This window comes from Condylura cristata, unplaced genomic scaffold (assembly GCF_000260355.1).
Source record: "Condylura cristata isolate star-nosed mole 26May11 unplaced genomic scaffold, ConCri1.0 scaffold00014, whole genome shotgun sequence".
Classification (NCBI taxonomy): Eukaryota; Metazoa; Chordata; class Mammalia; order Eulipotyphla; family Talpidae; genus Condylura; species Condylura cristata.
In genome coordinates, this window is record NW_004567115.1 from 43,886,958 (window position 1) to 43,899,480 (window position 12,523).

General features: G+C 41.8%; 1 protein-coding gene across 2 annotated transcripts in view; it reads left to right on the forward strand.

Annotated features, from left to right (window-relative positions):
* GALNTL6 (polypeptide N-acetylgalactosaminyltransferase-like 6) overlaps positions 1-12,523 on the forward strand; it is an 849,045-nt gene that overhangs the window by 748,318 nt on the left and 88,204 nt on the right. For both annotated transcript variants that reach the window (XM_004682397.2, XM_012724993.1), the window contains exon 8: positions 8,531-8,648. In XM_004682397.2, the coding sequence (XP_004682454.1) occupies positions 8,531-8,648 (118 nt within the window). The remainder of the gene's footprint in view (positions 1-8,530; positions 8,649-12,523) is intronic.

Sequence of the window (12,523 nt, forward strand, 5' to 3'; positions counted from 1 at the left end):
TTAAAGCACAGCACTGGAAAGCTAAAGCCACTTCCGCATGAGTTCGATCCCCGCCTGCCCCGGAGGTGACCACATGGCGTGGCAGACCTCTCCTGACCCGCCCGCTGCTCCCCTCAGCAGTGTACTTCTTGATCAGCCTGTTCTGCTCCCCACTCTGTCTCCGGTGAAGCCTCTCACCGCCCCTGAGCCAATGGCCTGTACCCCAGTTCTGCACACACAAAGAAAAAATCTTTAAAAAAAAATTAAAACCAGAAACTTTCAATCTTGGAGCTCTAGGCTGTCCCCCAGGAAAAGTAAGGTGATTTCTCATGCACCCACTTGGGAGTCACTGGGTGTCTGGTTGCGATGTCCCGGTGGTGGGCACAGTCAAGTCTCAACCGGATTCAAAGGCAGGGATATTGGAGTCACTTTGTGGTGGGAAAAGGGTCTCAGGCCTTGGGAATGTGTTGCAATACAGAGCACAGTGTGTGTGGTTTTTCTCTCCTGCCAAATAGAATTCGCTGGAATTCCTTTATGGTCAGGCTTGCCTTAGAGGGGCAAAGCTGATCCTCGTACCCAAATTTATTATAAATTAGAGACATCATTGCTTTTGGTTTTTTGGTTTGCATTTTATTTTGTTTAACACCTCTTTCCTCAGGCACTATATCTTTGGTTCTGTTTTGTTTTTCAGGACTTAAGGTCATCAAGCTGGGGGTGAGAGGGGCTAGATGTACAGTGTGAATTTATGAAAAGTAAACATTTAACAAGAAGGATTAAGAATCCTTGCTACTCACAGTCAACTCCACCTTGCTATACACTGCTAGGAAATCAGACAAAAGTACCGTTGAGTTGCAATCAACGCCCAAGAGGAAAAGTGTATTTTGCATTGAAGGCTTTCATGAGAAGAACTGTCACATGTTTATTAAATAAATGAAGCATAAAACAAGCTTTCCTGCAGTTTTGTCCATGCTTGGATTTTAATAACTAGCATTTATCCTTTGAATGAAAAGTTCTATTTGTATCCAAGAACACAGGCCTCTGCTCTGCAGTTGTGGTTTCTAACTTGGAGCCATCGCTGTTACTGATGAAATAAGTGATCTGCTCTGCGGTCTGCATTATTACTGTGCTCCCGCTGATGTCGCATGGACAGGAGCAATGAGAGCCGGGATGAAGGGGGCAGGATGATGCCCGGGTGGAAGGCAGAGTCGGGGCGGGGGTGGCAATATTCCAGTCCTGAGAGACTGGACAGTGGTGAGGAGAGACGTAACACTCACCAACCATGTGTACGGGCCTGAGTACCTCCCAGTCCCGAGAGGGGGATTTAGGAAAAGAAGCTCATGTCGGTGGTGGAAAAGAAGGAAACAGTAATGCTTGGCAATTTCTGACCAGATATTACTATTAGGAAATCTATAAGAGCTGCAAGGGACTGAGTCCAAACTGGAATTCAGGGGCCCTCTGTGCTGGGCCCGGCCACAAAATGGAGGCAGGCCAGAGGCAGGCGTTTAGGTTTATTTGTTCTTCCAGCTGTTCATTCCAGGTGTCTTTGTTCATTCCAGCTGTTGTAACAAAATAGCACAGACAGGGTGGCTTCTAAGTAAATTTACTTTTCACGGTGCTGGAGGCTGGAAATCCAACATCGGGCGTCCAAGCATGGCTCTCTTAGGGTTCATTAAAAACTATGGCTTCTCAGTAGTTGTCACCTGGTAGATGGCACAGATGATCATTCTCCGGTCTGGGAACTAAGGCAAGAGACCTGTACCTCACCAAAGGTCCCACCTCCTAATACCGCGACCTTAAAAATTAGGTTTCAACATATGAAGAGCTTGGAGGACTGAGAGAGGCAAAGAGGACAAAAAGAGTCTCAGCGTGGTGGACAGGAGTCTGCCCCCACCTGGCCCAAGGAGCTGTCCAGGAACTCAGGGGGAAGAGCTTCAGCCCAGAGGCAGGATGAGCTGTGGGGGGGAAAGGCACCGTCACACTGTGAGCAGTGAGGCTTGTAGTTGAGGCTTCGAAGGGTTCTCGACTCCAGGCTTGGCCTTCCCCAGGCAGGCCCACATAAGGGAACCACCAGCTGGGTCAGATGGTGGCCAGTGAGCCCTTGGTCATGGAGGAGGCTGGCAACAGACAGATGACTTCATGGGCTGGAGTAGACATAAGCAGGACTTTTCCTAAGCACACAGATGCTACTCTCAGGGGCTCCCAGAGAACAGAAAATTCCAGTAGGCAGGAGACTCAGGTCCTTCTGTCTGGCAGATGAACTCAAAGACCTTGAAAGACCACTATAACCTGATTACTAGTGTGATCTCATCTGTGCCCTCAGGCAGGGAGAGCTCGCACCGTTTCGATTACATAAGGTGAGGACTCATAATTGAAACGATCACCGTGGTCATTACCCTTCTATGTAATGTGAAGCTATGATTAAAATCTGTTGCCATTTAGAAATTAGAAATGAATGAATCCAGTAAGAACAGCAAGGCAATTATACAGAGGGCATCATTTTGGAATATAAAGGACACCCGAAGCTGTACTTCCAGCCAAGCCTCCCAACCCTCGCACGTGACTTTGGAAAATAAACAGTCACATTCACATTCTACAACTCCCTGGACAGCGCTGTAGAGAGTCCCTGGGGGACACCAGGCATACTGCATCTGTGGACTGGGGTGTGGATGAGGCCAGCAGGTGGCTAAGTGAACACCCATTTAAAAGGGTAGGGTGACCAGAAATGGCAGCCCACCCACACAGGGGAGTCTGCCCGGCCGCTTACTGTAGGAGTGAGGACAGGTATTTTAGAACCAATCACTGTGGTCTCCATTCTTGCTAGGTCCATAATTTGCACACACTCACACACACTCACATATACTCTTTCACACACACACACACACACACTCTCACTCACACACTCACACACTCTCACACTCTCACACTCTCACACACTCACACACACTCATACACTCACACACTCTCACTCACACACTCACACACTCTCTCACACTCACACACACACACTCATACACTCTCACACACTCTCACTCACACACTCTCACACTCTCACTCACACACACACTCATACACACACACTCACACACTCACACTCACACTCTCACACTCTCACACTCTCTCATACTCTCACACACACTCTCACACACACTCATACATTCTCACACACACTCACACACTCTCACGCACACACTCACACACTCACACACACTCACACACTCTCACAGACACTCTCTCATACTCTCACCCACACTCTCACACACACACTCATACACTCTCACACACACTCACACACTCTCACACACACTCACACACACACATTGTTACAGAAGAGCAGTTTAGGAGCACTGCATCACAGCAGATTAAGGCCGCAAAAAATATTCACATATGTTGTCTATTCTTCTCCTGCCCCCACTGAGAGAGTTGTTGCTGGAACTCTTTGACATCCAGAATTTTCGATTTCATCTCATGTTCGATCAGGGCCAGCCAATGAAGACTGGTTGACAGTAGCCATACTGTGAGGACTAAGGCCACCGCCACTTAACTGGAGCATCAAGCCAAGGCCATTGCGCTCTGTCTGGGGCTAGTCTGGCTTATGAGCTACATAACGCACACTGACATTCACACGGTTTCTTCCCAGGCCACTCTTTAAATCCTTTCATGGGGAGGCTACCATCTAGGCAGCAAAGCATATTTGATTTTACAAAATGTTTTAAACCACTACATACTGTTTGCATGTGTTTGTGATACAAAACCAAAATTATAAATCATCATGCAAATTTTATATTATTTTGTGTCATGAATCAGAACTCTGTTTTCCTCCCCTGATTTTAGATTACTAGTTGGCCCCTTATTCCTTTTCTACTGACTCTTTTCTAAACACTTAGAAATTTTTAAATCTAAAAAAAAAACCCTCCTTTTTTTTAAAAAAAAAAAGAAAAGACTTTCACTTTCACGAGGAACAGCTCTAAAACCCAGGTATACTTTCAGGGTCAGAGATCTTTTCTTTTTTTTTAAATAAGCCTACGCTAAAGCATGGAAATTAAGAAACTAAGCCAATCCTGCTGCCAGCGAGGATTATTCTCATTTACCAGACATATTACATCCCCTTTAGGACCTGGAATTCCAAGCAAGGTCTGTAATCTCATTGACAGAGCATGAGGTCTCTTTGTTGTCTGTGGGTGCCTGAGTTCAGGGGCTTAAAGCAACAGCCATTTCGTGGAGTTGCAATTCCAAGGGTCAGCAGTTCAGGCTACTCTCCACCACACTGCTTCTCTGCTGGACTCGCCTACCAGGATGAGCAACTCCTCTGACTTTGCCAGGGACTATCGCAGGTATAGCGCTAGCAATCCAGTGCCTAGGGAAACCCACTGGTCTCCAGCAAAATGGGATGGCTGGTCACCCTATTCCCAGGGTCACACACCTGCAGTACCGGGGGCTCAGTGGAGAGGTTGCTCAGGACAGTTGCTCTGACAGCTCCAGTGGCCGGTGCTGCTGGTCAGGATGTATGTGTATCTCCACCAGGGCAGCCAGGCTCCCAGAAGGAGGGAATGCCAGCCCCACAGCGCGAAGCTCACACCACCCTGCTGACTGACATTAGCTGGACCAAGTCTTGGGCCAAGCAAATCAGTGACTGCAAGGGCATGGAGACAAGAAGCCATGTTCCCCTGGGGACATTAGCACAACCAGGTCACAATCAAGCATAAGATCCTGTTTGAACCCACCATGGTGCAGGGGTTACCCCTGGTATGTCAAAGGATCCCTCATTCCTAGGGGCACAATCCAAGGAAGTATTACCTCATGGGGAAAAAATAAGGCAGAAAATTCTAATGCTATTTTTGCTACTGCTGACATTTGTCCCTGTTTTGAGGAATCAAAGAATTTTCATCTGGCAGTTTCAGGCAGCCACGAATGAGTAAAATGTAGTGATACTAGCAGGAACTCCAGCCTCCTGGCTGGGAGGTGTCCTTAGGGATCAGGAAGCAGACAGGTGCCTCAGCTGACCCAGTTGTGCTGGCTCTAGGCAACCATTGTCTCAAGAAGGATTCAGAAGAAAGCCCAGCTTTTTGTGATTGGAATCAAGCTTGTCTTACTCAACACCCTGCTCTTCCAACTAGGCCTCTCTAGACTCCTAGCCCAGGGCCTGCTTCTTATCTCTGCCCCCAGAGTGACCTCAGAAGGCTCACAGAAGGCTCACAGACCCTCAGAAGGCTCAGAAGGCTCACAGACCTCAGAGTGCCAACAGAAGGCTCACATTCCTCCCTCACCTCTGTGAGTCTATAAAAAGTAAAGAAATCATGCAAGAAGGTAAATCTAAAAGTATAGCGTACAAATGCATTGACCAGCCATTACTTAGTCAGTCTTTTCAGAATTCCAATTTAAATAATGATACAATACTTAAAGAACAAAATTGTTCAAAATGTTATGTTTTAATCTGCAATATCATTTTACTGAAGAATTGAATTCTCGTTGAAAATAATTCTCTCTTCCCCATAAGTGTTCTGAGTCATGGGCCAACTAAAAATCTCTGGTTACATAATTGAAAATTTTATGGTTCATCTGCATGTTGATTGACTTGGCGTGATTGAGTCCTAAGGGAAATTGTGCCATTTCACTTCTGATCAAATTCACATTGCAATCCACATGTCCAGATTCCTCATTGCAGCCACAGTGTGAAGTGAGCAGAAATTGAGAGCCAATTTATTTTCTGAGAGAACAAAATGAAGGTTTCCTTTAGATTTCTGAGCCTATTTTAATTACTAATAATTTTTGTTTAATTTTAGGATATTTATCTTTTATTATGAAGTCATGCTTTCTAATATTCTGACCCCCAAAGATCACAGGAAGTATGTTAAAATGTGAAATAATTCTTTACGTCAGATTGCAATAGATAGGCAAAATTATCCAGTAGAAAAGGTTTTTTATTAAAATGCCACTGTGTTTTCATATAGCACAAAGTAGAATCACTATAAAATAGACAAAGGAAGTTCAGCAACTCCTTGGAATTCTATGGAAATTATAGGGTGTGCCCTCAAGCATAAAGAGTTAGATCTGGGTTCAGTGAAGACAGCCAACTACACACTTGGAAAAACGTATTTGCAAATGAGAGCGCAAAGAGCTTTCGCCATACAAAATGACCTTACTATTCTTTTGCATTTTAACTTTATAAACTTAAATGGGAAAACTGATGTAAAAGCATAAGCTGGTGGACCACAAGGAAAAAGGAAAGCATACTTATTACCAGCCTCATTAGATTTCATGTAAAATAAAAAGCTGATTTCCATTAAATATTCAGAAAAGTTACAATTCTATGACTTAAAGAATAAAGAATCTCTAATGGGAACATGTTGCTTCCATAGTGACATTAATTTTAAAAGACATCCCAAGAATAAGAGCTGCTTTTTTTTTTTTTAATAGCAAGAAACTCAAAACCCAACCAGTGCTATTATGAACTATTCACAAAGTACTTTAGTGGATTAAAAGATACATGGACACAGAGCTACATTAAAACACTTCTACAGCATGTTAACATTCTGAAGGGAACAAAATCAACAGGAATATTTTGGAAGAAACAAAGAAGCATGATAAACAAAGAAGAGATTTTTGGAAATGGGACTAGTGGAAAAGTTTTAAGCAATATACAGTAATATATTTAAAATTAAAAAGAGAGAGCAGAAGGAATAAACTGCTTCTCCTCATTTCATCTGAGGAGGACATAATATGGCACATTACAATATTTTACCTTTAATGTGTGAGGAAACAGCCATCCTTCTCTTGTTTCAGTAAATCAATGCACAAAAGTTAACTCATATTTGGGTGGTGGGTTCTGGATTTCATTCACAAATTTAGTTGTGTGTGATTTATCACAATGTTAATATTCTTTAGAGCCACTGAAACTCAACTCAGTTCCCTTCACAAAATGAGTCAGGAGTTCAGTCTACTTTTCAGGACAGCTCCTCCTTCTCAAAAAGGCAGAGAGTTCTAGAATCTCACTCAAGCCACACGAGCAGGGTCTCCCTTCTTTTCTGATCACCACCAACAGTTAACAGGGAGCCCTCTCCCTATCCACTGGCTTCCTTCAAATCCAGGGGTTCTGCCAATTTCATGCAAAACAAAGTTTGTCAAGGCCAAGGTCTACACATAAAAAATATTCTTGAAGTGAAATAAATTGATGCCATCTTAACATGTAAAATCTTTGAAAATTAATACGGGTAGACAAATTCACATTCCTTTTTAATTTTTATAGTTTGCAATTTATTTTTTATTTATATACATTTTACATCTTTGTTCATTTTTAAATAGTGCTTGCTCACTGCTCAAGTGCTCCATACATGTTATCGAAAGCAAATCTTCAGTTGGTGTGTACATTGTCACATCTAATCCATTTGTGTATCTTTTTAAATGTATACTTTCCACAGTTAATGCCTTGTACTTTCATTTATAAATATACTGTTCAAGAATTTTTAAAAACTATGTTGAAAGTGTGTTTATAAACTGGCTTGGTCTGCATGAAGGTATTCCCTAGCTGTTACCAGTCACATTTATACAGTAGTCTCTATTCATTCCCAAACACTGAGACAGAGACGTTGAGGGAACAAGTTCAAGGTCTTTGAAAACAGAGGATCTAAGTGCAGACCCAATTACACCACACACTAGCTCCAACTTCGGGCAACATTCCTGTCTATTTCTTCAAATAATACATGGGGATCATATTCATACAGTATTGTTAAGGGTTCAGCACAGCAAAGCTCTCAGCCTAGAAACCAGCATACAGTGAGCCCTCAAAAATTCAACAGATACCTTTCAACCACTTAAACCCTTAGAGCAGCAGCCACAGACTAAACACTGTAAGTTATGTAACAAAGGTGAATATAATGCCCCCTAGTGGATTGGAGTACTTGAAAATTATTTGATCAAGAGGATTATCTCCTCCGAAGACAAAAAAAAAGCCTAAAAACTTATGTAGTTAAAGTGAGAAGACCTAGTATAAATTCCAACTTCAGAATGTTTACGAAAGAACCAATTCTGGTTGGTTATTTGATTCTAACTGATCATTCACAGTCTGTAAAGTGAGCAGAAGTTGTGTTTGGTGCTGGTCAACATCTATGTAGAATTTAACTCCAAGATACTGTCTGTGATGCTCTTTTCTCTGTTTTTATCTGATAGTGAAAGTCTCTTTTCACTTTAAGGGAAAGTCCTAAAACAGAGTGATCCTTCTCAAAGTGTAATTACTCCTAGGTATGTCTTTCTTGCTAAAGATAAACACGTCCAGCAAATGTGGCTCCAACCGGCACTAGTTGCATTTGAAACTGAACTTCAAAGTCTGAGGCTCTTGGGAACCCCAAGATGAACTGCAGACTGAAGGAGAATCCTGAATCTACTTACAGATACCCGGGGCTGAAAAACCCCACACCCTTTACCACCGAAACACGTCCTGACATTTACTCCCCCGCCTCTCACCCCCACCTCCTCTCCCCTCCCCCAAGCAACAAGCCCTTACCCCTGGTGTTAAGGTGTTAATAGTCCTTTAAAGATGATTTTATTCATTTCACAGGTCTCCCGTTATGGCTGGAGGTCTCTTCGCTGTGGACCGAAAATGGTTTTGGGAGTTAGGTGGCTATGATCCAGGTTTAGAAATCTGGGGAGGAGAACAATATGAAATCTCTTTCAAGGTAAGCCCCTCAAGCCGCTCTTCACACTCGGTCTTGGTATTTTTGACAATTGTCATAGGATATCGTTTTGCTTTGTGAGAGGGTTCAGTGAAAATAAGCGTGGCCTCTTAGAGACGAGAGAAGCCACTTCCTTCCCTCCCTTATGACACATGAGTCCAGCTGTGCCATAAAGGAGATGCAGAGAAAGAGTAATTCATAGTCCTATTTGCAGGCAGAGAGGGTGGTGTACCCAGGCCTATCGCGCCGACAAGGACCTTCCTTCTAGAAAGCTTAGCCCAGAGTTGACCAGTGAACATAAAAGCAATTGAGTTATTGCGTTTTTGTCCTTTGTAGTAGTTCCACTTGAAATGTATTGAAATGTATTCCAACATGTCAATATCAAGCCAATTTTAAAAACTGAGTGACAAATTAAAACTATTCTTCAGATAATTCCAAAAGAGAGTTTTTAAAGTGACTTTTATCTGAAATTGCCCAGGTCTCTACAGCGTCAGCTACAAATATCCAGTAAAATGATATACTTCATTACTTCTGTATGCATGTATATGATAGAGTATCACATTCTAGGGTTTATGAATGAAAAGAACTTTTTTTATTCTTTATATATCATATATTTTTTCACCTCACTCTTCATTTTGTACATTTTCCATCTCGGTGGTAATCCCCATGGACTTCCCACCCCCAATTCACCCATGAGCCGCCACCACAGTCCTGTGCACTTTTCCTGTCCCAGTTTTGAAGCTCTTCCCCTTTCCGCCCTGTAGAATGAAAAGAATACATCAAAACACATGGGAACAGATAAGCACAGCAAACTGTGAAAGACCAGGCTCCAAAATCCAAGAAAATTTTGCTTTGCGAAAACACTCACGAAAAGGAAAAACACTTTTCTTTCTTTCCCTTTCCCGTTGTCATTGTCATTCTTTATATGAAAGTATAAACTGATTCTTACAAAATGTATCCTACGCAGGTCTCCTGCGAAGTAAGTCAGTTTTTCCTAATCATAGCTATTACAAAATCAAACCAATTTTTGTTGACCAAAAAAGGTCAGACTTAAGACTCTAAGCTTTTTAAATTTATGCCCAAAAAGGAAGTAATAAAATGGATTTTTACAAAATCCCCACTGCTATATTCAATGTGTTAGCAGAAATGTGATGTGTGTTCTCAAGTGTCATAAATAAGTATCCTCAAACTGACACTCAGGAGGCAGGATTGCAGGCTTCAGGACATCTAGGATTTTTCCTCTCCCTATGCTAGCAGTAATCCTTAAAATACCACTTACGAAATTAGTGCTTTTTATTTCCCACAATCATTCAAAAAAGCATCTAATTTCACATCTAAGGGTAGTTTTCCCCTTAATTTTATTATAGACACCTAGTTTCGTTTTTTTAAAGATTTATTTATCTATGCTTACAAGAACTGGGGTACAGACCAGAGGTGTGGGAGGTGAGAAGATTCACCAGAGATAGAGTGGGGAAAGCACAGGCAGAATGATTGAAAGACACTGCTGAGGGGAGCAGCGGGCTGGACAGGAGAGGTCTGCTGCACCATATGCGTCACCTCCCTGGCCAGGGATCGAACTCGTGCTACAGTAGCTGTGGATAGCTTCATAGTGCTACACTTTAGCCATTACACCACCAGAGAGGGCCCTAGATGCCTAGTTTTAAATCCTTGTATTTACTCGTGTCTTTTGGGTTCTTCTGTTCTAGTAAGAGTTCTCGTCACAGAATACATGGCAAAACATACAAGAATAATGGTAATATGGCAGGAATAGTCTCTACATAGTGATATTATGCTAGATGCTAACTGCTTCATGTGCATTATCCAATTTAAAATCATAGATATTACTCCATATTATAGATGAAGAAACAAGATAAGTTTAAAGATTTTAGATGAAAACTTAAGTTTTAAAAATTAGAATGCATTGTCTGGTTTCACTGAAGGACAAAAAGACTCCATTCCTACTTAATTGCAGAGAATGGAAAAGCAGAAAAAGAGTCTGTTATGACCCAGATCACCATTCAGAATTCACTGATAAGCTTTTTGTTCTCCAACTAATGCTGCCTCTTGCTGGCCAAAGGTTAATATATTCACCATACTTTAATAACACACAAACAAACTTTCTGCTGACCCTGGAGAAATACTATTGATTATCGGGTAGATATTGTCCAAAATTGGGTGCAGAGTTTACAACACCACCTTCAACTGGAATAACAGAATATTACATTTGACCCCAGGATTTAAGGGGAAGGCATAGCTGTACTTACCATTTCATCAGAATTTGGGAGAGACTTTTTCATGGATCAAGAAATTTTTTTTTCTCTTAAATACTCTTAATTCATGAATTATTTAAGTTTAAAATGTTTTGAGGAAAAATTTTATTAAGCAAGCAATACCTGGTTTTGAATAATAAACTGGACGAAGGATAAAATTTCTCTGGGAAAGTCCACAGAGTGAGCAGAACAGACATTTGCTATACGCATTTGCTACATTACCTGGGTGTTTTGTAGAACCAGCCACCTTGGAGTTCTCACTCGCGTGTCACCTGTGTCTATCACTTCTGCAGGAATGACCTGAGATTTGACTACCCCACTTCCCATTTTTCAGTTATCTGTCATGCTGAAGGATGTAATTGGAATGCAGCCCTGTCTTCTTTGTCTAGAAACCATGGCAACAGCCTGACAGTGCAGGACTAAATTGCCCCAGGTTGCTTCGTTGGAATGACAGATTCTTCAGTGACGACCTTGTCTGAAAGGCCCCATTTCAGACCTATCCCTTTATTCTTCTCACTTTTCTGTGCTGACCTTGGGGTTCCTGTCCTTCCCTCTTAGTTCCTCTAACATGAGGGAGATGGACTTAAACAGACTTTGGTAGAGAATTTGCATTGAAGCAAGAATTTTCTCCATGTGAAAGGAAGCAAAAGAACTGTATGCAAATATTTCTGTAAAATGGTAAAGCAAACATAAAAGAGAAAAATCAAAGGCCTGTATTTTGAGATATATTCCATTTTCCATTTTGATTAATTTTTTTACAGTTTATTTTACATCATTTTGTACATTTTTTTTTTCATCTCAATTGTAATCCCCGTGGGTTTCACCATTTTGATTAATTTTACAGTGCCAAGCACTATAAGATAGACACTGCTCAGCACTTATGGTTTGGGAAATATGTACAGATAACTGAAAGCTCATAAATCTATTTCAACCATAAGTTGTATAAGGTTGGGCCCTCCCTGGTGATGCAACGGGTTAAAGCACAGCATTGTGAAGCTATCTGCAGCCACTGTAGCAACAGATCAATCCCCAACCAGTGAGGTGACCCACATGGCATGGCAGACCCCTCATGTTTCGCCCGTAGCTCCCCTCAGCAGTGTACTTCAGTAAATCTGCCTATTCTGCTCCCCAATCTGTCTCTGATGAATCCTTTCAACCTCCCCCAACTCTGGTCTGTACCCCAGTTCTTGTAAGCATAAATAAATAAATCTTTAAAAACAATAGAAGTTACATAAGATCTATAGCATAAAAGCTATAATGCGAAGGATTTCTACCTGTGCCATTATCATAGTCCTGTCCACTTTTCAACCAAATAATTATTTCCTTGAGTTTACGACAAGATTCCATCATTGCATGAAAGTATTTCCGGAGAACTCTGTTGAATAGAAAGGGCTGGGTTTCTGATCCAGCAGCATCTGATTACAAGTGCTCCTCTGTTCTCTCTCTTCATAAATTTCTTTCCTTTTTCTAACATTACATTAGAAGTGTAGATTTCCTGCCATAAGGTCCGTGCGGTATCACTTTGTGTGATACTGACCCGTGAAAGTGCTTTCTAGAGAAATGATCTGTCTCCACTGTCTCAGTCTCCAGCCTCTTAATACAAATCTC